The sequence below is a fragment of the Phyllobates terribilis genome, unplaced genomic scaffold (assembly GCF_046119375.1).
Source record: "Phyllobates terribilis strain yellow unplaced genomic scaffold, ASM4611937v1 Scaffold_1__5_contigs__length_1240528914, whole genome shotgun sequence".
Lineage (NCBI taxonomy): Eukaryota > Metazoa > Chordata > Amphibia > Anura > Dendrobatidae > Phyllobates > Phyllobates terribilis.
Genome location: NW_027362761.1, coordinates 255877042 through 255903025, shown reverse-complemented (window position 1 = coordinate 255903025; position 25984 = coordinate 255877042). Strand labels below are relative to the sequence as shown.

General features: G+C 41.0%; 1 protein-coding gene across 1 annotated transcript in view; it reads right to left on the bottom strand.

The window, feature by feature from the left end:
* Positions 1–3420: 3420 nt before the first annotated feature.
* Positions 3421–25984, bottom strand: part of METTL17 (methyltransferase like 17) — a 40334-nt gene continuing 17770 nt past the window's right edge. Inside the window, exons 6-14 of the mRNA XM_073671203.1 lie at positions 23759–23832; positions 20527–20621; positions 19201–19271; positions 17927–18034; positions 17766–17838; positions 16367–16413; positions 4410–4502; positions 4131–4318; positions 3421–3835 (exon numbers count right to left, since the gene is read on the bottom strand). Coding sequence (XP_073527304.1) covers positions 3733–3835; positions 4131–4318; positions 4410–4502; positions 16367–16413; positions 17766–17838; positions 17927–18034; positions 19201–19271; positions 20527–20621; positions 23759–23832 — 852 coding nt within the window. The 3' untranslated portion in view covers positions 3421–3732. The remainder of the gene's footprint in view (positions 3836–4130; positions 4319–4409; positions 4503–16366; positions 16414–17765; positions 17839–17926; positions 18035–19200; positions 19272–20526; positions 20622–23758; positions 23833–25984) is intronic.

Sequence of the window (25984 nt, the reverse complement as noted above, 5' to 3'; positions counted from 1 at the left end):
TATAATAAAATATTGGAAGAAAATAATCCAGCTGAAAGGCAAAAGTGTTTAAGATACACTCAGTGCATCATCCATCATGAGCTCCTGTGATAACTTTGATGCCCACCATGACGGATCTGTGAATGTGGTGCAGCACTCAGGGCAGAAGAACGGCGCCTGCCGAGAAGGTGTGCATGCTTTTTTGTTTTTAGTTTATTAAGCACGTCGGGGCTATTCAAAAGGGTTTGTCCAGTTGTGAATAGCCCTTTTAAAAAGAAGACTTTTAACTTTGGAACAAAGGGGCACAGACGAAAAAAAAACAAACCTATTCCTGAATCAATGGCGCAGCACCAATATGAGGAGGCTGCATCGCAACATAATACAGGTAAATTAGGTAACATGGCGACCCACAAGGTACCACGACTGTCAAAAGCAAGTCTCATAATTCTAAGGCTTTAAGAAGACACAAGGCCATTGAGTTCAACCTATAACCTAACATGTTGATCCTGAGAAAGGCAAGAAACCCATGAATCAATTTCTCCATATTAGAGGAAAAATTCCTTCCCGAATCCACAAATACTAGTTCCCAGGATCAACAGGTTCATCACAAAATCTAATACCCATAACCTCTAGTATTATATTTTTCAAAAAAAGGCATCCAATGCTTCCTTGTTAATTTGTAGTGAATCCACCATTACATCATATGGCAGAGAGTTCTATAATCCCACTGCTCTTACAGTAAAGAATCGCCATCTGTGATGATGATTAAACCTTCTTTTCTCTAAAGGATGTCCCCTTGTTCATTGCAGGCCTACATATAAAAAGATTAAAAAGATCTCTGAACTATCCCTTCATATATTTGTACATTGTAATAAGATATGTTAAGTAAAAAACTTAAGAATGATCCGGCACCATCCAATATATCTCGTGTTAAGTATTATCCACAGGCACTTTCTGGCTGTAGGGATATTGTGGTACTCAACTAGTGATGGCTGCCTGCAACCTCCTGCTTCCATTTTTTAATGAATTTTGAACAAACTCTTTTTATGGGATGGGTAGTGCCACCTTTTTTCATCTCTTAGAATCTTGCATAAGATATGGTAAGGGTGTGTTCACGCTGTGTTTTTTTCAGCAGAAAACGCAGCAAAAAAAAAAAAAAAAACGCTCAAAAGAATGAACATTCATTTCTATGTGAAAACGACTTTCTGTTCATTTGTTCAGACTTTTCATTGTCTTTTAAAAGCCTCATGCTTTGAAAAGACACTCGGCGTCTAAAGGAAGTGACGTACATTCCTTTTTTTCCACTAGGACGCTCAATACTTACAATACAAGCGAATGGGAAGAAAAAAGGCACCCAGGGGATGCGCAGGTGTTTTTTGCGCTATTTTTGTGTTTTTAATTTCCAACACAAAATCTGTTACTGTTTTCTTTATTGCTTATTGAAGTTCAAATAAAGCCAGAAAAGCTGGGGAAAAAAACACACTAAAAAAACAGTGCAAAAAACACTAGTGGAAAAATCGCTCAGGAAATGGCAAAAAAAAAAAAAAAATGTATGAAAAAGAAACTTGTACTACTAAAGCCCTCTCCTATTCAATGAATTTGTGGATTATACTGCGATAGCTTGGCTTTTCTAAGTACCTTTCGCATGCCTAGGGAATGCTCTGCTACTTTTGCTAAAAATGAGGAATAGCAAAATACACGTGTAAATTTTATAATTCGAAGCTCAGGCATTTCTGAAAATAAAAGAAATTCGAAAAACAAAAAATTATCACCATAGTGTGGTCTACAAATATGATTTTATTGGTGACACAACTCCTTTTGACAGCAGAGGTGGAATCCATTCTCTTCGTGGAGATATGCATCAAGCACATACACACGTGGTCAGAATTGTTGCTACCCCTCGTTTAATGAAAGAAAAACCCACAATGGTCACAGAAATAACTTGAATCTGACAAAAGTAATAATAAATTAAAAATCTATGAAAATGAACAAATCAAAGTCAGACATTGCTTTTCAACCCTGCTTCCACAGAATTAAAAAAAAAAGTAAACTCATGAAATAGGCCTGGACAGAAATGATGGTACCCCTGAAAATAATGTGACAAAAGGGACATGTTAAATCAAGTTGTGTCCACTAATTAGCATGACAGGTGTCTACAATCTTGTAATCAGTCAGTGGGCCTGTATATAGGGCTACAGATACTCACTGTGCTGTTTGGTGACATGGTGTGTACCAGAGGAAGCAAAGGAAAGAGTTGTCTCAGGAGATTAGAAAGAAAATTATAGAAAAGCATGTTAAAGGTAAAGGTTATAAGACCATCTCCAATCAGCTTGATGTTCCTGTGACAACAGGTGCACATATTATTCAGAAATTTAAGATCCATGGGACTGTAGCCAACCTCCCTGGACGTGGCCGCAGGAGGAAAATTGATGACAAATTAAAGAGACGGATAATACAAATGGTAACAAAAGAGCCCAGGATAACTTCTGAAGAGATTAAAGGTGAACTTCAAGCTCAAGGAACATCAGTGTCAGATCGCACCATCCGTCGTTGTTTGATCCAAAGTGAACTTCGTAGGAGACGAACAAGGAGAACACCATTGTTGAAAAAAAATCATAAAAAAGCCAGACTGGAATTTGCCAAACTATATTGACAAGCCACAAAGCTTCTGGGAGAATGTCCTATGAACAGATGAGACAAAAATGGAAGTTTTTGGAAAGGCACATCAGCTCTATGTTCACAGACGGAAAAATGAAGCATATCAAGAAAAGAACATTGTCCCTACTGTGAAACATGGAGGAGGCTCTGTTATGTTCTGGGGCTGCTTTGCTGCATCTGGCACAGAGTGTCTTGAATCTGTGCAGGGTACAATGAAATCTCAAGACTATCAAGGGATTCTAGAGAGAAATGTGCTGCCCAGTGTCAGAAAGCTTGGTCTCAGTCGCAGGTCATGGGTCTTGCAACAGTATAATGACCCAAAACACACAGCTAAAAACACCCAAGAATGGCTAAGAGGAAACCATTGGACTATTCTGAAGTGGCCTTCTATGAGCCCTGACCTAAATCCTATTGAGCATCTTTGGAAAGAGCTGAAACATGCCATCTGGAAAAGGCAACCTTCAAACACGAGACAACTGGAGCAGTTTGCTCATGAGGAGTGGGCCAAAATACCTGTCGAGAGGTGCAGAAGTCTCATTGACAGTTACAGGAATCGTTTGCAGTGATTGCCTCAAAAGGTTGTTCAACAAAATATTAAGCTAAGAGTACCATCATTTCTGTCCAGGTCTATTTCATGAGTTTAATTTTTTTTAAATTCTGTGGAAGCAGGGTTGAAAAGCAATGTCTGACTTTCATTTGTTCATTTTCATAGATTTTTAATTTATTATTACTTTTGTCAGATTCAACTTATTTCTGTGACCATTGTGGGTTTTTCTTTCATTAAACGAGAGGTACCAACAATTTTGACCACGTGTGTACAATTTGATATTTATAGCTTTTTAGAATTTGTATGATATGTTTTGCATGACAAAACTTTATATAGCTCATTCATAACTTACTAATATCAGGACCCGCTGTAGTCCACAGTGGTCTAGTACGTAGGGATGCTCAGACACATGGTCAGTAAGTATTAACAATAATGTTCCGAGCAAGAATAAATAGAAAAGGTCGATACAATATAAAAAAAAAATTGCATATAATGTTGGTCGCAGTTTCTTTATGGAAGTGCTCCCAGAGTGGTCATTGTTCCACTCGCTATGAAACAATATCGTCTTCTGTTTCATCAGGAGCAGGGTTAGCAATCATTGCTGGCAGACGGTCCCCCCAGTCAGAGTTTCTAGCACAACGGTACAGGTCCCTAGGAAAATAGAAAAAGCACTGATATCACTTTTTAATTAATACATTTTAAAGCAAAATTCCTTTGAAACTATTTAGGACTTTCATATAGAAAACAAAATGCACAATTTTCTACATGGAACTTATTAAAAACACATCTTGTAAAGCCAAGAAAACTGGGAAGAGAGGTATATGGAGGTATTGTATGTAGTATTATTTTTTATTGGGGGGAACATTTTGATTAGTCAGACATTGAGGCAGAAATCTTTAACTCTATGGTCATATCAAAGTGCTATGTGTACAGCTGATGAACATACTTTCCATGTCTTTTGGCTGTGATGACGTTATGGTGCAATTTTCCATCAGGGCAGCATGTGTTACAGTGGACATGGCGTGGTCTGAGCAGCACAGGTCCAACGACACGAGGCCAGTGCTTGTTATTTTCATCCATCGGGCCACGTGAAAATATTAAGAAGGAAAATTTCTCCCAGTTCAGAGATGAATTCTGTCATGAACAAAGAAAATATAAACGCAGACAATAATTAAGGAAAAAAAGTAATATAATAAAGAAAAAAGACAGATTGTATTATCCTCACCCAGCTAAATTTCAGTGGTTCGTACTTTTGTACAAAATTGCAGGGAATCTGGGAGCTTCCAGCAAGTTTGGGGCATTCTAGTTGATGTGGGCACTGGAAATAAAAAGAAAAAAAAAAACTCTTATTACATATACAGCTCTGGCAAAAATTAAGAGACCACTGCACAGTTTTCTAAAAATCCCCAGCTCTACATGTCAGACAGCCATTCCATTCCAGTGTCAGTTGAATTCCAACCAAAGTCCACCTCATTCTACTTAATGTGCTTCTGATTAGGTGATCACCTGAACTAAATCTTATGTAACGAGGGAAAGTATAAAAAATACTGCTGTGGTCTTCACAATCCTCTTGCAATAGGACAAGCTGGATGGCACAACAAGTGCTAGGAATAGCCCAAAAGTAATTTGAATGAAAAAATAACTTTTAACCATGCCAAAGGAGTTGAAAAGTCTTGAGTGAGGAAAAGAAGGGCTCAATTCTGGCTTTACTAGCAGAGGGATACAGTGAGCGTCATGTTGCCTCCATCCTTAAAATTTCGAAGACGGCAGTCTATTACAACAAGGTCAAGCAGCAGACATTGGGGACAACAAAGCTACAGACCGGCAGAGGGTGAAAGTGACTCTCCACTGACATCTTATTCGAATGTCACTCAGCAACCGCAGGATGACATCAAGTGACCTACAAAAGGAATGGCAAATGGCAGCTGGGGTGAAGTGCACGGCAAGAACAGTTCGTAACAGGCTCCTAGAGGCAGGCCTCAAGTCATGTAAAGCTAGAAAAAAGCCTTTCATCAATGAGAAGCAAAGGAGAGCCAGGCTGAAGTTTGCCAAAGACCATAAGGATTGGACCATAGAGGACTGGAGTAAGGTAATCTTCTCTGATGAGTCTAATTTTCAGCTTTGCCCAACACCTGGTCGACTAATGGTTAGACGGAGACCTGGAGAGGCATACAAGCCACAGTGTCTTGCACCCACTGTGAAATTTGGTGGAGGATCGGTGATGATCTGGGGATGCTTCAGCAAGGCTGCAATTGGGCAGGTGAATCTTTGCAAAGGACGTATGAATCAAGCCGCATACAAGGTTATCCTTGAAAGACACTTGCTTCCTTCTGCTCAGGCAATGTTCCCCAACTATGAGGACTGTTTTTTTTACAGCAGGACAATGCCCCATGCCACACAGCTAGGTCAATCAATGTGTGGATGAAGGAGCACCACATCAAGACCCTGTCACGGCCAGCCCAATCTCCAGACCTGAACCCCATTGAAAACCTCTGGAATGTAATCAAGAGGAAGATGGATAGTTACAAGCCATCAAACAAAGAAGAACTGCTTACAGTTTTGTGCCAGGAGTGGCATAAGGTCACCCTAAAGCAGTGTGAAAGACTGGTAGAAAGCATGCCAAGACGCATGAAAGCTGTGATTAAAAATCATGGTTATTCCACTAAATATTGATTTCTGAACTCTTCCTGAGTTAAATCATGAGTATTGTTGTTTCTAAATGAATAAGAACTTGTTTTCTTGCATTATTTGAGGTCTGAAAGCACTGTTTGTTTATTATTTTGATGATTTCTCATTTGCTGCAAATAAATACAAAATTTTTAGCTTTGAATTTCGGAGACATGTTGTCAGTAGTTTATAAACAACAATGTACATTTTACTCAAAAATATACCTACAAAGAGAAAAATCAGAGAAAATGAAAATTTTGCAGTGGTCTCTTCATTTTTGCCAGAGCTGTATTTCTTCTGTCAATCGACACAGATCTTTATAAACGCACAAAATTAAGACTTAACCACTTTACAGCCTGGGACTTATTAGTACGCACCAGGCTGTAACCCCCGGTTCAGTGAGGGCTCCGGCGCTGAGCCCGCACTGAACCAGGCACATGTCGCGATCCACCCGCAGCTGTTAACATGTTAAATATCTTGCTATCAATCTCTGACAGCGGCATTTAACATCGCCGAGCTGGAAGCGCGGCATTAGCCCCGCCCATCGGTGACCCCGTCACGTGATCGTGGGTCACCGATGCGTGGGCATGACAACCCTGGGTCTGCAGCAGACTCCAGTGGTTGTCATGAGCTGATTGCTATGAGTGCCACCTAGTGGTCGGCGCTCATAGTACAGGAGCATTTCTACATCTGCTCATCACCTCTATGTAGCAGAGGCGATCAGACAAGTGCTGTTTCTAGTCTCCTATGGAGACTATAGAAGCAAGCAAAGAGAGAAAAAAAAATGGTTTTAAAATATTTAAAAAATTTAAAAAATATATAAGTTTAAATCACCCCCCTTTCGCCCCATTCAAAATAAAATAATTAAAAAAAAACACACATACACATATTTGGTATCGCCGCGTTCAGAATCGCCCGATCTATCAATATAAAAAAAAAATTAATCCAATCAGCAAACGGCGTAATGAGAAAAAAATTCTAAAAGCCAGAATTACCTTTTTTGGTCACCGCAACATTGCAATAAAATGCAATAATGGGTGATCAAAACATCGGATCTACCCCAAAATGGTATCAATAAAAACTTCAGCTCAGTGCACAAAAAATAAGCCCTCACCCGGCCCCAGATCCCGAAAAATGGAGACGCTACGGGTCTTGGAAAATGGCGCTTTTTTTTTTTTTTTTTTTTTTAAATAGCAAACTTTGGAATTTTTTTCACCACTTAAATAAAAAAGAATGTTATGGTTAATTTTTAATACCTAGATATCATTATTAATTTAGAAAAAAAACTATTTATATTTTTGCTATGTCTGAAGTCTGCTTGAGTGTTTTCTAATTTTACATTGTGGAATGTCTGACTAAGAAACTTGTTTCCTGTGAAGTCCTTGACAAGAAGGTTTATGCTGGGCCAAGGGAAAGGTGTTTGTTACTAATAAGTCTATTTTGGTTTTCTGTTCAGTTGTATGTAACAATGAAGTTCTGTTCTGTCTAGTTAATAAATATTGAGTGAGTCTTTGTTGCCACATCAGAAGACTCTACCTGCTGACAATGCATGTCACATGTATTCTGTCTCTCTTCCTTCATCGATAAAGTATCTTAATTTGAATCTCACTGGCAATGTGAAGACCCTTTGCTGTCTATTCCAAAGTTCTCCTTAAAACAAAGAGGGTCTCCGTAACAAGAACCTGTACATGTTTGGTGTCTACGAACTCGTAATGACCTGGAGAATAATAATGGCAGGTCAGTTTTAGCATTCAGTGAACGTGGTAAAAAAATAAAAAAAACACATCTGTGGTATTGCACTTTTTTTGCAATTTCACCGCACTTGGAATTTTTTTCCCGTTTTCCCGTACACGATATGGTAAAACCAGTAATGTCGTTCAAAAGTACAACTCGTCCTGCAAAAAATAAGCCCTCACACGGCCATATTGACCAAAAAATAAATACGCTATGGCTCTGGGAACAAGGGGAGCAAAAAACTAAAATGAAAAACGAAAAATCCCAGGGTTGCGAACCTAATGAACTATATCAACCGAACATCCAGAAATTCCCTAAACCTTCAGATTCCTCTGACATTTAGCCATTCTGGTTCAATTTTAAGCTTCGCAATCACATCAATATTGAAAACAAAGTGCTGCAGAATATGTGGGTGCTATATAAAGATATAATTAAATATTTGTAGTGTATAGTACAATTTATGCAGCATGTTGGGGAATATTTGTAAAGTTAAATGAGCCAGAATTCTAGCATAATAGTTCTGATGTCCGGTAATTTGTGTCTTCTCTGATTTGCACCATTTTTATACATGTCTGACAAATGGACGTGGTCTCAATGAAAATGGGCACGGTTTCCAGAAAAGTGGTGTGACCTTACATGTCACCCTGTGCACCAAAAAAGCGCCAACATTTTGGTGAAAATTTCTGGTTCAAAGTACACCAACTAATGTATGCTGCAAACCTAAAGTAGCCAGTCTTAAAAGACCTCACATTTATCAAACAGCACAAACTACCAGGGCGCATTCTAAGAATGTGTAATCTAAGGCCGCGGTTCATTGAGCAGTTTTGACTAGAATTCTGGCATAAAAGTGCTAAAAGTGTAGCTAAAACAATCATAATTTTGCCACAAATTACAACAGAAAAGTACGCCAGCCCCTAACTGGCAAAGATTTCTGGCGGCAGCACACATCAGTCGAAAGATGCGGCAAATTCATTAAATAAGTGCATGCCAACATTAATGAGTCGGGTCCTAAGTTTGCAGGACCCGACTCAAGGAAATGGGGAGAGTGAGCTTCGCCTTTGTGAACATAGAAGCCATAGAACGTGTCAGAGCAGCACTACATAGGAACGAAATCCAAGAAAGCCAACGGTAAAGCTAAACAAGTTGTAGACTAAAACATATAATTTATTTCTAATTATTTCAAAAATAGAGGTACATGAACATGCAGACCATGAATAAGGGAAAATGCCGAAACGCATAAGGGTGCGATTACCATGTGTGATTATCCACTAATTTTAAAAAAATAAATAAAAAATATATTTTAGCCTACGGCTTTTCCAGCTGGACTCTTATATCTATTCGATTTCTAATTGATAAATGTCCACCATTGTTTTCCAAAAGTTGTCTATTCCCATTTAACCTCCTGTTGTGCGTTTGACCAATAAACCAAATCCAGCAATGACAAGCACCAGTGTTTTGGCTTGGAAAATATGCAACAGCAAACCAACAAGAGGTGGTGTAAAATTAGACCTGGTAGTATAAATCTAAGCCACTTTGATAACTCTGGCATATTTTAAAGTGAACCTGACAGCTGATATATGCTGCCCGATCCGTGGGAAGCTTATATCAGGCATTGGCTGTATGATGTCAGCCAGGTATGTTTGACTCTGAAACACTGCAGCGTATCAGAGAAAAACATACTTTAGAAACCGCCGCAGATTGAACCACGTTGGAGACTAGTCGGACAGGCTGGTCCCCGGTGGCTTCTCCCCACCCGTTGTCCTGCAGTGACAGGTTTCTTCCTATACATGTATCCAGAGAGAAACCTGTCACTCCAGGGCATCGGGCAGGGAGAAGCCGCCGAGGACCCAGTTGTCCGACTAGTCTCCAATGGGGCAAGGTCCACGGCAGCTTTTAAAGTATGTTTTTCTCTGAAAAGCAGCAGAGTTTCAGAGTCAAACGTATCTGGCTGAGATAATACAGCCAGTGACCTGACACGTACTGCACACAGATTGAGTAGCATGTATCAGCTGTCAGGTTCATTTTAAAGGGAATCTGCCACCTAATCTGGGATCAGCATAATGTAGAGACCCTGATTCCAGCAATGTGTCACTTACTAGGCTGCTTGCTGTAGTTTTGATAAAATCATTGTTTTATCAGCAGGAGATTATCTTTAGAGGACTAGTAAACCTACTGCCAGCTAGTTAAGCATATTCATGAGTGCTATATAACCCCACCCCCTACCACTGATTGACAGCTTTCTTCCCATGTACAGTGTACACAGAAAGCTGCCAATCATTGGTGTTGACGGGGTTACGCAGAGCTCAGTATTCAGAGAACTGGTAGATGTGCAGCAGATAAAAGAGTGATTTCATCAACATGACAGCAAGCTGCCCAGTAAGTGACAAATCACTAGAGTCAAGCTTTCTATTGCTACATTATGCTCCTCTTAATTAGGGTACCAAAAATCTGGTGACAGATTCCCTTTAAGACACTAAATTTACACTGTCTTGCCATTACACAGGAATTAGTAAATCTGTCCTAAAATCTGCTGATCCCAGGTCTTTCTGTAGCTTTCCACAGTGGTCCTTGGCTCTTGGACAACTCTTCTGATAATTCTTTCCACTCCGCTGTCTGAAATCTTGCAGGGAGCACCTAGTTGTGGCTGGTTTATGGTGAAATTATGTTCTTTTCACTTTCTGGTTCGAACAGTGCTCATTGGAACTTTCAGTAGTTTAGAAATTCTTCGGTAACCAATGACATCAGTATGTTTTGCAACAATAGGGTTGCAAAGGTCTTGAGACAGCTCACTGGTTTTACCCATCATGAGATGTTTTTTGTATAGCACCTTGGTAATGTGACACCTTTTTATAGGCCATCGGTTGAAGCAGCTGATATTATTTTTCACTAAGTAGCAGGATTGCTTTATTATTACTGATAGATTTCAGTTGATGTCATGACTTTCATTGGCTTTTTGCACCTCTTTTTCTTCATGTGTTCAATACTTTTTCCCTGTGTCATTTATCATCATAACACATAATTTATGGCCATCTATGATTTGATTTTTTTGACTGTGTGGATTGGATGGATTGTTAACTGACATCTGGTGAGAATTCTATGTCAAGAGCACATTTAGAAATATATTTACTTAGAAAATTGGTGACGTGTTCAACACTTGCTGTATATTGGATTATGCACATATTGGATTTATTCTTCAAGCTCTATTCCTACACATTTATTTTCAGCGTTATTTTTTTATTATTGTGCCATCTAGCGTAGTTGGAGATATATGCACTTGGCATTTGTTGTAATTGTATTATGGCATAATCATCTACTGGAAAAATATAATCATTATTTTCAACAGCACTGCAAAGAAGAGAAATCCTGTCCAACATCTAGGCTTCATGTATGTATGATTTTAATTATTATTATATTACATTATTATTACGTTATATAGAGCCAAATACCTCCAGGTTGCTGCACATGCTAAATGGGTGGTCTGGGGAAGAGAACTAAGCACCTTTTCGCAGGATAGGCAATGATTTATAGATCGGCAGGGGTCCGACCACTAGGACTCTCTTATCCTCGTTGGAATAGAGAGACAGTGTGCCTTCTCGATCCCCACTCCATTCATTCTCTATGGCAGTGAGAGAATGGAGTGGGGGTTGATCATGCACACTGGTGATTCTAACAGGGACTCGTTCTGCCAATCGGTGAGAGTCTTAGTCGTGGGACTCCCACCAATCTATAAGTTATCACCTATTTTATAGATAGGTGATAAAAGAATAGTCCTGTGAACAGAAGTTAAGTAAAGTGGGATTAGAATAGCTGCCTAGAACAACTTCTAATCTACAAGGAAAAGGGGAAGGATAGGCAAAAGGCTGAGATGTAGAACGCTCGTCACAATCATGTACAGTACATGGTCGGGGGCAGGTAGGGTGCATCATAAACTTGTCAGGGACCAATGTCTTTAGATTTATCGATACCAGAGATCATCATTTGGCAGTAATGCCCTGCTAACATTATTTTTCAATTTATAGTACAGCTTATTTGATAGCGACCATTTTCTGAACTTTACTAATCTTATTGATTTAAGGTGTCTACAATAACATACAGTAAGCTTTAACAAAAAAAAACAAACACAAATACAAATCTACAAATAAGACAGAAGCAATGAAAAAGAAAAATGCTAATGCCAACTCAGCAAGTTATCATGTATCCATAGGATAGGTGACAACATGCTGATCACTGGGGGTCCGACCGCTGGGATCTCCACCGATCCTGAGAACAAAGTTCGGAAATGTGCCATTATACATGGTGGGCCATTTATATGAATACACCTAAATTAAATGGGAATGGTTGGTGATATCAACTTCCTGTTTGTGGCACATTAGTATATGGGAGGGGGAAAACTTTTCCAGATGGGTGGTGACCATGGCGGCCATTTTGAAGTCCGCCATTTTGGATCCAACTTTATTTTTTTCAATGGGAAGAGGGTCAAACTTATTGAGAATTTCATAAGAAAAACAATGGTTGCTTGGCTTTAACGTAACTTTATTCTTTCATGAGTTTATTACAAGTTTATGACCACTTATAAAATGTGTTCAAAGTGCTGCCCATTGTGTTGGATTGTCAATGCAACCCTCTTCTCCCACTCTTGACACACTGATAGCAACACCGCAGAAGAAATGCTAGCACAGGCTTCCAGTATACGTTGTTTCAGATTCAGTAGGTCTGGAGTGAGGAACTCCAGATCTGTTTATGTGGCGCTAACCTGAACCACACAGAGTATCTGCACTGTGAACAGGCGGATCCCTGCCTCCACAAAGACTGTGCTTTTGTGTTGCCATTTCAGGGGCGGAACTACCGCCCGTGCAGCCGGTTCATTGAACGGGGGCCCCGAGGGAGAGGGGGCCCCTTCAGCCTCCAGCAGGGCCGCCATCAGGGCATGACTGCCCTGACTCCAGTATGGGGCCCAGCCGGTAGGGGCCCCCTTCGGGGCCCCCCTCTTGTGCGTCTCTCTCCTCATGGGGCCCCCGGCCCCATGCTAAGCGCCGGGGCCGGGACATCTCAGCGCTGCGCTGCTGCGGCAGCGCTTTCATGATTCCCCTGACTTCCGGTCATGTGACGGCACCGTCACATGACCGGAAGTCAGGAGAACCTGGTGTCAGGATTCTGCAGGGATCGCATGGGGGTAAGTATAACAAGTTTTTTTTTTTTTTTAAATACAATTTACTAGGAGTGGGGGGAATGGGAGATGCACATGTGGTGGAGGGGGGTGAGAGAGGTGCACATGTGGGGGAGGGGGATGAGAGAGGTGCACATGTGGGGGAGGGGAATGAGAGAGGTGCACATGTGGGGGAGGGGGATGAGAGAGGTGCACATGTGGGGGAGGGGAATGAGAGAAGTGCACATGTGGGGGAGGGGGATGAGAGATGTGCACATGTGGGGGAGGGGGATGAGAGATGTGCACATGGGGGGGATGAGAGAGGGGCACATGTGGGGGAGGGGAATGAGAGAGGTGCACATGTGGGGGAGGGGGATGAGAGAGGTGCACATGTGGGGGAGGGGGATGAGAGAGGTGCACATGTGGGGGAGGGGGATGAGAGAGGTGCACATGTGGGGGAGGGGGATGAGAGAGGTGCACATGTGGGGGAGGGGGATGAGAGAGGTGCACATGTGGGGGAGGGGGATGAGAGATGTGCACATGGGGGGATGAGAGAGGGGCACATGTGGGGGAGGGGGATGAGAGATGTGCACATGGAGGGGTGAGAGCTGCACATGGGGGAATTGGGAGAAAATGAGCTGCACATGGGGGAATTGGGAGTAGGGGGATAATGAGCTGCACATAATGAATGTGGGGTGGGGGACAGTAAATGATAAATGATGATGGAGTGGATGGGGTGGGGAGAGCAGGACATGATATAATGAATTGGGGCAGGGGGTGCATGTAAATAATGAATGCGGGGAGCAGGAAGTATAGAGTAGGGGGCGTTGCGGATGCAGGAGTGTAACTGGTAACAAATTGGCGGAAAGAGTAGAGGTTCTAATTAAATTATATATTAAGTGCCTATTTACAGTTAATGGGGGCACCGTGGTGGATTACAATTTATATTTGGAATGGTAGGTTGTATAATAACTAACCATATATTGATGGTGGATGCACGTCTGTATTCAGCTGCGTAATGTAGAAGTTGGGGAATGTGCTCTACATAACTGTGTTATTTTATGCAGAGACGAGTCCTGGCTGGAAGACGTAATGGCGGTCTGTGCTGGATGAAGGAGAAAAGCGTAGCTGAAGGACTTCACCTAGAGACGTCACCAGTGAGTCAGTGTATTACATGTACACTTACACTATATACTATGTACCGGGCTCCTGTGTATAATGTCACTGGTGATCACTGTATTACCTGTACACTGACACTATATACAGAGCTCCTGTGTATAATGTCACTGGTGATCACTAGATTACCTGGACACTTACATTATACATACCATGTATAGAGCTCCCGTGCATAATGACACTTATGGTAATATTAGTAATGTGGTGGTAATATTAGTAATGTGGTGGTAATATGTGGTCTGGTCATGGTGTGGCAGTTTTTCCCCCTTCTGTGTGGTATTATTCGGTCACTATGTTGTGGTAATATGTGGTCTGGTCATGGTGTGGCGGTATTCCCTGTATGTGGTATTATTGGTCATTTTAAAAAAAAATGTATATGACACATTCCCTTAAAGAAAACTAAATAAAAATATATCTAAAAAGAGTATTGGATATTTTAAGAAAATTTTAATAGGTTAGAGTAGGGCCCTGCCAGAAGAGTCTACCTTATCGTGGTGGCGGCTTTAAAAATCTTTTGGCCAAAACAAAAGCTGATGGCTATGCATGTGGCACCGTCTGGTGGCAGCGACGTGGACGAGCGCCAGGATTCTGCAGGGATCGCATGGGGGTAAGTATAACAAGTTTTATTTGTTTTAAATACAAGTAGTTAACTAGGAGTGGGGGGGATGAGAGATGCACATGGGGGGGATGAGAGATGCACATGGGGGGGGATGAGAGATGCACATGGGGGGGATGAGAGATGCACATGGGGGGGGATGAGAGATGCACATGGGGGGAAGAGAGATGCACGGGGGGGATGGGAGATGCACGGGGGGGGATGAGAGCTGCACATGGGGGGGATGAGAGCTGCACATGGGGCGGATGAGAGCTGCACATGGGGGGGATGAGAGCTGCACATGGGGGGGCGAGAGATGCACATGGGGGGGGTTATGTTTAGATAACTTTGTTGCCTTATGAAGCGCAGGGGGGGGGGGGCCCAAAAAATTTCTTGCACAGGGGCCCACTACAGTCTGTGTCCGCCCCTGTGCCATTTTGTTTTGTTTTTCCTGTTTGCAATGATGAGGGTAGTGGGTAGTGGTAGTATGCTCCCGCAGTGTCCCCACCTGTAAAAATAAGAATAAAATAATAAAATCCATATACCGTACTCACCTGTCTGGAGATGTCCCCCGCTGTAATTCTCTGACCGCTGAAGCAGAGGAGCCGGGAAGAATGAGCCGCTCCAGCGAGCCCCGAGCAACACTCAGTAAGTGACAGGACACAGCTCCTGAGCTCAGCTGCGTGCCTGTTCGCTGGAGCGGCTCATTCTCCGTGGCTCCTTGGCGTCAGCGGTCAGTGGATTACAGGAGGGGACATCTCCGGACAGGTGAGTATATGGATTTTATTATTTTAATCTTATTTTTACACAGGGACACTGCGGGAGCAGACAACCACTACCCGCATCATGGTCCCTGCTGGTGCTGATCGCAGTGCCGGCAGGGAACCATGATGAGGGCAGTGTTCAGCACCCGGCGCTTGGGAACAGCGCTAACTGTAGCGCTGATTCCCAGGCACCGGTCAGTGTGATCCTGATGTGGCACACAGTTGCCACTCGTGTGACACACACGGGACACGGATATCTCTGGTACTGGTTTTTCCGGTACCGGAAATATACGGACTTGTGAAACCGGCCTTAGTATGCCAATTTCATACATGCAGTCATGTGACTGACCACTCTCACTGCGACTATAGGGGAATCGTGACAGTGAGCACATTGCACACAACGTCTTTTAGACACCCACTGAGTTTTTGAAGCAGAATACATGTCAGGAAAATGACGGTGGTGTTTATCATGAAGCGTCTTCTTTGGTGTCTTTTTGGTTGACTTTTCAACTTCTGACTGACTGGAAGTTAAAGGCATTGAGAGCTTGTGATCGTTACAAGTCTATAAGGGCCAGAACGAGGCTCTCATAGACTTATATTGAAAAGTGACCTCTGGAGCGATCCAGCAGGTCACAACCTGCTGAAGACCGACTAGGGAGGTGCTGACAAAAGGTGAAAACAGCAGCAGGTAAGTATAAGACTAGGCGCAGGGACCTTAGATTAGAAGCACCAATTCAGCGCTCCAATAAAAAAAAAGTTGGAGTGGTTATTTATAAGAAGTTAAAAAAACTGAACATATGCACAGCAAGTGATCATGCTTTGCAGTGCATATCTTAATTCTTTAGCTTTTTAAGCAATTTTTAAGGTGGAATGCACCTAAAAAAGATGCTGTGTGCACATACCATTAAATGACACAGAATGTTGACAAACAAACAGAATTTTAAATGGCATAAATAAAATTTTAGCAGTACTAAGATGTGGTAAGCTTACAATATTCTGAAAAATAATAAAGTAGTCCACTTTGAGAGGTTTGAACATGACTGTATGTACACAAAACCATTAAGTAAGTAGCAAATGTAACAAAGATTTATATTTCTTACTGGGGCAAATACACAAGCAGGACGGTGGTCCCAAACTTCTTTGTCACCTCCCTGTGTGAAGAAAAACAAAACAAAATAGTTTTTATGATGTGTGAAAAGACATACAGTATTTGTGAGAAAGATAACAGGATCATTTTTATTTAAACTTACCAGGACCCATTATCCTCTGTTATTGGCACAGAGGATAAAACTATTATCTTACAGCACTGAGGTCCTGATGCCACAGCATCTGTATGGAGGGATCACTTACTTTACTGCTTGCTGCAGTTTTGATAAAATCAGTTTTATCTGCTGCAGATCTACCAGTTTTCTGAATGCTGGTCTCTGTATAAGCCCGCACACACCACTGATTGGCAGCTTTCTGCCTATGCATAGTGTACACAGGTAGCTTGTCAATCAGTGGTGTGTGCGGGGTTATACAGAGCTCATGAATACATGGACTACAAGGCAGCCGGTTTACTTGTCCTCTAGCTGTAAACTCCACAATAATTTTATCAAAACTACAGCAAATAGCCCAGTAAGTGACATATCGTTGGAATCAGAGTCCCTGTCTTTAGATTATACTATGCTCAGATTAGGTAGCAAAACCTGTTAAGAAATTCCCTTCAAGAAATTGTTTTATAAGCCACACTAAAATCAGGGAGAAATATGTGGACAAATAGCACTACGAATTATGCTAAAGTGACATAATTAATTAGCTATTGAACCCGTTATATGCCCGGGTGGCGATCATTTTTATTGGTATATGCTCCCCCATCCTGGCATGTGCAGCCCCCATCCTGCCCCCCCAACCTGTAATGTGGTGCCCCCATCCTGTTATGTGCTGCCCTCATCCTGTTATGTGCTGCCCCCATCCTGTTATGTGCTGTCCCCATCCTGCACCCCCATCCTGTTATGTGTTGCCCTCATCCTGCTCCCCCATCCGGAGGCCAAGGGGAGGAGTGTGGAGTCGGAGTACACTTGTGCCCATATCGCGCTGTCCGGCGCCATTTTGTTGAAGACACACTGCAAATGTGTCTTCACTAAAATGGAGACGGATAGCGCGCTATGCGCAAGCGCCGATTCAGACGCCGCACTCCTCCCAGTCAGGTATGTACTTATGGCGCTGGAGATCGCAGTATGCATTCAGTGCCTACGCATACCGCGATCTCCGGTGCCACATACTCCTCTTATCTGTAACAGCTGGATGCATTCTTCTGTCTGGAGCCAGACTGCACAGGAGCATCGCATTTGCACAGTCTATAGAGGCTTCGGACAGAAGGACACATCCCTGGTTGTATTATAGATGGCAAATATAGGATATAGATTATAGATTTTTCCTGTACAAAAGGTAGTGGCAAATATGACCCAATGATAAAATCTAGATATATTTGTGTTTTATTAACATCAGAAGTTTAACTTGCCTTTAAAACAATGTCACGAGCCTCCATTAATAACTGATGTCCTTCTCGGGTACCATTTTCTACCAGCACCTTGAATATCATGAGGATCAAGACAAAAATAATGAATGATAATGAATGAATACTCCAGTGGAAAATGCAGTAGCTAGTAGATACTTACCAGGAAGCTCCCTGTTTTCCTCCATAATGTCTGGATGACTCTCTCCCTTTCGGAAAAGTTAGGAAGTTCATTTAAAGAGTATGCAGACACAACTAAGTCAAACTGTACCTGAAAAAGGCAAAACAGTCCAAACAGAATTAATTATAGCAACAGAACCCATTAATGCAGTTAAAAAATGCAGTGATTTCCCAAACATGAATAGATCAACATGAAGGATAGATTCACTTCTTATTTAACTACTTCTGGACTGCCCCTAGACTTTAAAACATACAGACGGTCCACATTTCACTCTGCATTGACATGTTAAGGTGTCAGTACAAAGTAAATTGGTTGCACAAGATTATGCAGCTTCTACAGCAGGAATTGGGGGGGGGGGTTGTCAGAGACATCAGGTCTCCCATAGAGAAGGCATAGATGGATCATTAGCATCTGTGTCTTCCTGTTCGCTGTGTAGATAGCACTAAACATGGGAAACCAGCAATACAGTAGAAAGAATGTATTGTGCTTTATATTTGATAAAAGGCCTTTGAAGGATAAAATTTCAGGATATGGGGAAGACTGTGTGTAAAATAAATGAATAAAAAAGCAACAAAAAATTAAGTCGAAATTGCTGTTTCTAGCCCCATATATGTCCAATATATGAAACTATTTTATAAAGAAATGGGAATGCAATTTAAAATGTTTTCTAGCTGTCCTTTGTGTTCTTAAAAAAAATGTGAAAAATAGATACAAATTTCTTATTTTTCTTTTCATTTTCCACCGATATCCCAAAAAACACAATGTATATACAGTACATAACAAAGAAATTAAGCTCCATGTATTTTGAAAAAAAAAAAGCAAAAATTATTTGAATATACGAATGAGAAAAATTTTTAGAGCCAGTAAAGGCTTATGTATGAAAATACCCGCAAACGTGAATGGTCAGAAAGGGTGAAAATGGCCGGGTCCTGAACTGGTCTGTGAAATGTCAATGACTACAATTTTACCCCAATGATAACAGAGATAGGATGATGGTGCCAAACCAAATAGGAAATCGTTCTAAGGGCGCAGTCAGACGGCTGTATAACACGGATGACGGATGGCTATCGTCGTCCGTGTTATACGGCTGCCTGACCGTGCTCTTAGAGAGGGGAAGACGATACACACTTTCTTCGGGCATAAACTTTTAGGGGTCAATTTTCACAAGAACAGATTGTAAGCCCGCCTTGACCATTTCTCCTTGACCATAAACAATGTTGGGCTGTGAGCAGAATGAGGTTAATAGAATGACTTACCTTGGGTGAAACTGGCAAAAATTGTCTAAAATGAATTCCTGAGATATGCATCTGACCTTTTTCGGACCCACCTGCTCAGGAACACAAAATAGAAAAGATAATGGCTAGTAACAGGCAATTAACTATTTGCAGAACACCCAAAGACTGTCATTGCAGAGTCAGCAGTTGCATGGAGATTATGCAGCCAAAGGAGCAGGAATCCGGAGGTCAGAGACGGCCAGGCTCACCACAGAGAAGGAACAGATTATTATCATTACTATTCTATTCTTCAACATCTCTGCCTTCCTGATCGCAGTATACACAGTAATGAATGAGCTCTTCCTCTTCCCAGGCCAGTGATTAAGGGTTGGGGATTAGCCGGAGCTGCTGGATCAACTGAATTTGCCCTGTAACTGGTGCGAATATGCAAGCCCCTGTTACAGGGGATACCAGCAATGAAAACACAATATGTATTTAAATGTTGAAATTCCCCCAAAAAGGTAATTTATGATTTTATGGAGGCACAATGCATACAATAAATAGAAGTTAAAAATTGAGTGAAAAATAAAACCATGATGAAAAAAAATGTTTCCGATATGTAAAAGTAGTTGTTATATAGAGGGGAACCAAATTTAAAAGGTATTTTAGTCTTACTTTATGATCATAAAAGAAAAAATTTAAAAAAATGTGAAAAACAGAAACCTTTTTTTTTTCCTTACATTTTTCCCCTGACATTGGCAAAAATAAAAAATGAATATAAAAATTACATAAAATTAGGTCCTACAGATCCCCCCCAAAAACAAGAGGTAAAAATTATTTGAATATCCAAACAAGAAAAAATTTAGGAGCTCTTAAAACCGCATGTATAAAAATGAAAATATTTCCTGTCACGAATGGGGAAACACAACCAGGTCATGACTTGGTTAATGTCAAAATAATTAAAAATAAATTTATAAAAGGTTTTCTGGTGTCAGAAGAAAAGTCTGGCATTCACTATCTGGCTGGAAACTGCCGAATCGTGACCGTGTGTGAGGTGTACAATGTCATGATTCCTCTGCATTTGCAATCTGCATACATGCGGCCACATGCCCACTAGTCATTTGCGCTTCTCTCAATTCCTTTCTATTGAGAGAAGTCATGTTAGACTAGTCGGCATGTGAGCGCAGATATGCAAATCACATATATGCGGTCATATGACAGCCCACCAGCAAAGGAACAAAAGGGAACCGTGACAGTGTGCGCATCATACACAATCACGATTCGGTAGTCTGCAGTCACATACAGTGACTGCAGACTTTTGTTTGCAGAACAAAAAACCCCTTTCATAATGAAGTCAAAGTGTATTACCCCTTAATAGCAGTTCACTGAGAGTATTCATTGATGCAGAGGAATCGATACACATATATTCTTTGAGCGTTTTACCCCAAATTCCATGGGCCGCCCTGCAAAGCAGAAAAAACAGAGCTGACAAATATATTGTTTAACCCCTTGCTACAATATTTTTGCTTGCGTTAAGCAGGAGCTGTTCTCACCACGACAGAATAGACAAGGCTGGACTGCTCTGGCTCCGGTCATTGAATGCATCCAGCCGGATAGGGAAACAGCTGACCAGTGAGGGTGGTGAATGTTGGAGCTCCACAGATCTACTATTGATGACCGATACTAGCAATTGGTCATCCATATCATAAGGCAGAATAGCTCCTTTAAATGAAGCAAATAGAGTCTAAAGTAGGACATTCTGGTCTCGGCACTCTTTTCTGGAGGCCTGTCTTTTCAGTCGGGCACCATAACGTAGGTAGAGTTTCATATTTTTGACTCAGTTTGCCAAATTTAATTCAGTGACTCCATCGGGGGCACATCTGAGTCTTATTTTTAGACCACGGCCCCACTATCAGTATTTGGTCAGTATTTTTTCTCAGGAGTGGGAGCCAAAACCAGGTGAGGAACAATCAGAGAAAAGGTATAATAGAAACAAGTCACCAATTCTGCATTTATCACCCACTCCTGGTTTTGGCTCCCACTCCTGAGAAAAAATACTGACCAAATACTGATTGTGGGGCCGTGGCCTTAGGGATTCAGACGGAAGCCTGAAGTGGAAACATGAACTCACTGCAAAATGTATTGTGAACAGGTCCTAACTAACTATAGTCCCTGGGCCAACCGATCATGTGTAATGTAATAGGACTAAACATGTCATTTATCATGAGACAGCCGTGTGACCCCAGGGGTTCGGAGCGCGGTATAGATGCATGGTAGTGTAGTGTGGAGCAGGATTTCTTACAATTAATTATATTAGTAACATGGCATCACCCAGAGACAGGCAACCATGTCAATACACAGTGAAAGAATAGTTGTAATAACCACCATTACTTCAGCATTAGTCCTACTCAGTTATCCCACTGATGAGTCTCTCGTTTTAACCCAGCACATGCATGCAATGTAACTCTGTTGTGTCAGTCCTGTGACACCATACACATGGTGCACCAGTGGTCACATCATGTGTAGGGTGTCATATGACTGACACCATGTCTGGTCCTAGTCAGCTGGCCCATGGATGGGTAACACAGGATTTTACAGTTATATGAAAAAGTTTGGGCACCCCTATTAATCTTAAGCTTAATGTTTTATAAAAATTGGTGTTTTTGCAACAGCTATTTCAGTTTGATATATGTAATAACTGTTGGACACAGTAATGTTTCTGCCTTGAAATGAGGTTTATTGTACTAAAAGAAAATGTGCAATCTGCATTCAAACAAAATTTGACAGGTGCATAAGTATGGGCACCTCACCAGAAAAGTGACATTAATATTTAGTAGATCCTCCTTTTGCAAAAATAACAGCCTCTAGTCGCTTCCTGTAGCTTTTAATGAGTTCCTGGATCCTGGATGAAGGTATTTTTGACCATTCGTCTTTACAAAACAATTCCAGTTCAGTTAAGTTTGATGGTCGCCGAGCATGGACAGCCTCTTCAAATGATCCCACAGATGTTCAATGATATTCAGGTCTGGGGACTGGGATGGCCATTCCAGAACATTGTAATTGTTCCTCTGCATGAACGCCTGAGTAGATTTGGAGCGGTGTTTTGGATCATTGTCTTGCTGAAAGATCCATCCCCTGCGTAACTTCAACTTTGTCACTGATTCTTGAACATTATTGTCAAGAATCTGCTGATACTGAGGGGAATCCATGCGTCCCTCAACTTTAACAAGATTCCCGGTGCCGGCATTGGCCACACAGCCCCAAAGCATGATGGAACCTCCACCAAATTTTACTGTGGGTAGCAAGTGTTTTTCTTGGAATGCTGTGTTTTTTTGCCGCCATGCATAACGTCTTTTTGTATGACCAAACAACTCAATCTTGGTTTCATCAGTCCACAGGACCTTCTTCCAAAAAGAAATTGGCTTCTCCAAATGTGCTTTTGCATACCTCAGCCGACTCTGTTTGTGGCGTGCTTGCAGAAACGGCTTCTTTCGCATCACTCTCCCATACAGCTTCTCCTTGTGCAAAGTGCGTTGTATAGTTGACCGATGCACAGTGACACCATCTGCAGCAAGTTGATGCTGCAGCTCTCTGGAGGTGGTCTGAGGATTGTCCTTGACTGATCTCACCATTCTTCTACTCTGCTTTTCTGATGTTTTTCTTGGCCTGCCACTTCTGGCCTTAACAAGAACTGTCCCTGTGTTCTTTTATTTCCTTACTATGTTCTTCACAGTGGAAACTGACAGGTTAAATCTCTGAGACAGCTTTTTGTATCCTTCCCCTGAACAACTATGTTGAATAATCTTTGTTTTCAGATCATTTGACAGTTGTTTTGAGGAGCCAATGATGCCACTCTTCAGAGGAGATTCAAACAGGAGAACAACTTGCAAGTGGCCACTTTAAGTAGCTTTTCTCATGATTGCATACACCTGGCTATGAAGTTCCAAGCTCAATGTGGTTACAAAACCAAAAAAAGTGCTTTAGTAAGTCAGTAAAAAGTAGGTAGGAGTATTTAAAACAAGACAATGATAACAAGGCAATGATAAGGGTGCCCATACTTATGCACCTGTCAAATTTTGTTTGAATGCAGATTGCACATTTTCTGTAATTACAATAAACCTCATTTCAAGGCAGAAACATTACTGTGTCCAACAGTTATTACATATATCAAACTGAAATAGCTGTTGCAAAAACACCAATTTTTATAAAACATTAAGCTGAAGATTAATAGGGGTGCCCAAACTTTTTCATATAACTGTATATGCATGTTAATGAGAAAATTTTATGATTTCCTATTCTATTTAATAAAAAACAAACAACCCCTTTAAAGGCACTTTAGAAAGGGGATGTTCACTTCTAATAATAATCGTCTGTTAGGGAACATGGAAGTCATAAAGGAATCCCCTCTGCAAAGTCTTTTCAAAGTCAGACTATCTCTGGCAGACTTGCTTGATTGCTTATTAGTTTGGATGATTGTCATGCCATGTAATATTACAACCTCACATCCTCTGGGAGAGCTCATAATCACCAGGGGTAAGTAGTAAGACCCCAACTTCATCACCAAGGGGGCAGGTAGAGAGAGGACAACGAATGATCTCACCATGACACTGATCCAACGCCGGATCCAAAATCCAACAAAGTCGTTGGGCTGAACTCAGGAACACGTTGATGTATCTGTGGAGGACAGAACGCACGTACATCATACTGCAAGTTCATGAGAGATTGTTTCAGGAAATATATATCTTTGTACCATGTTAGCCAGTAGAAGGAACAATAAACAAAACAGAGTCTCCATTTGTTGGTATACACGCTGTATGTATATTTTTTTATTTATTTATTTTTTAACTGTTAATTGTTATTAAAATTTCATAAGATAAACAATACAGAAGTATTTGTAAAGAAAAAAATGCGAACAAACTTTTGAATTAAACTGATCTTAAATTATAGAAACGAAAATAGTGAGGGGGAACAACAAAAGGGGAAGGAAGAGGAGAGGGGAAAGAAAACTGCAGGAGAGGGAGTCAAATCTTCTATAATATGTAGGGCTCGTTAAGAGGAGTCAGAGTCTGGAGCGACTTGTAAACACAAAGGTGGTGTAATACTAAAAAGCTATAATAGTTATTATTGTACAAGCACCGTAGCTCTAAATATAAAACACTAGGTAAGAACATTCAGTATATATCAAGTGTGAAAGGTGTGGAAAGTCACATTAGCCAGAAAGTATCATTTTCTTGCACAGACAAGTGCCATTAATGCCTGTACAGGCTTTTTTATGCTCTAAAAAGCCTCATGCATATTACTACTCATGAGACTTCTCCTGCGATGGTGGAGTGCCCTGCTCTGTGCATAGCTCATTTCTCTCTGCTGAGGCTTCCTTTCAGTGTCCTCTTTTTCCTGCTCCTGAGGACCAACCTGGGATCAGTTTCTTTACTTGTTGTGGTACATAAACAAATGATGCAAACTGCACTTATCACTGCTACAAGAGATCAGATAGGTCAGGAGGGAGGTCACAAGATGTCACCACCACAAGACATCTGGATGTAGGATAGACCCTTACATAGTTACCTATTTTACACAGATTCATTAAGTTCAACCTTACTTGACCGGCTAGACATTCTCTATCGCTAACTTATTTATAACCCATAATGCTATTTTTCACAACAAGAAAAGGATTTAGCCCTTTTTTTAAAGCTGTTATAGTGTCAGCCATTACTACCTCTTGTGGTCGGCATTCCACAGTCTGACTGCTCTGACTGTAAAGAACCCTTTCCTATTTAGCTGCTGGAATCGCCTTTCTTCCACCTGTAATGAGTGCCCCTGGTCCTTAGTATGGTCTTTGGAAGGAATAAGTCATGTGCTAGTCCTTTGCACTGACCACACATGTATTTATACATATAAATAAGATCTCCTCTGAGACGACTTTTTTTTTATATAAACCTCTAACCTCTGATTACAGGACAGACTTTCCATCCCATGTAATCTTTTTGCCCATCTTTGAACCAACTCTAGTTTTCCACTACTATTTTTAAAATGTGGAGCCCAAACTTATAAGGAACCTATTGAGGGATAATAATACATTAGGATCCCAGCTTTTTATATATCCTAAGGGCTCATTCAGAAGAGCGTATTATACGTATGTGTGCTGTTCTTGTTAAAATCAAATAGCACACAAAAAGCACACTGACCAATGTTATTCCATAGGACTATTCGGGTAACAGTTGGATAAAAAATGCAGCTTTCACAATTCCCTTCCGTATTTCAGTTGAGACTCACCTATTGAAGTCTAAGTGCGCAATAAATAAATAAAAATAATCAGACCCCATACGGGTATTGCATGTGATTTCGAGGGATAAATTGGCATTATTAACTTTGGAAACTTTATTTTATTTACTGCTGATTCATAAAAAAGGATGCCAAACTGATGACACATGGATGTAAAAAACAAACATACGGATACAATACAAATGACAATATGGATGAAAAACATGGCCTCACACTGATGTGTAAATGCAGACTTAGACCGGGTTCAGACAAGAATTGGAAAAATTGTCCCAAAAAAAAAAAAAAAAAAAGAAGATTTTTCATATGCTCGTCTGAACCTGACCTAAGATTGCATTTTCTCAGTATTTGAAAGCCAAAACCAGAAGTTGAACAAACAAAAAAAAATTATCATGGAAACACTTCAACTTCTTTCAGATCACAAATACTAATTGAAAATACTGATTAAAATACTGTCATCTGAATGAGGCCCGAGAATGGTAGGCTCCATTCACACACCTGTGAGACATGAACTAGTGCTGCATCTTAATTTCACGAACAGCACTCT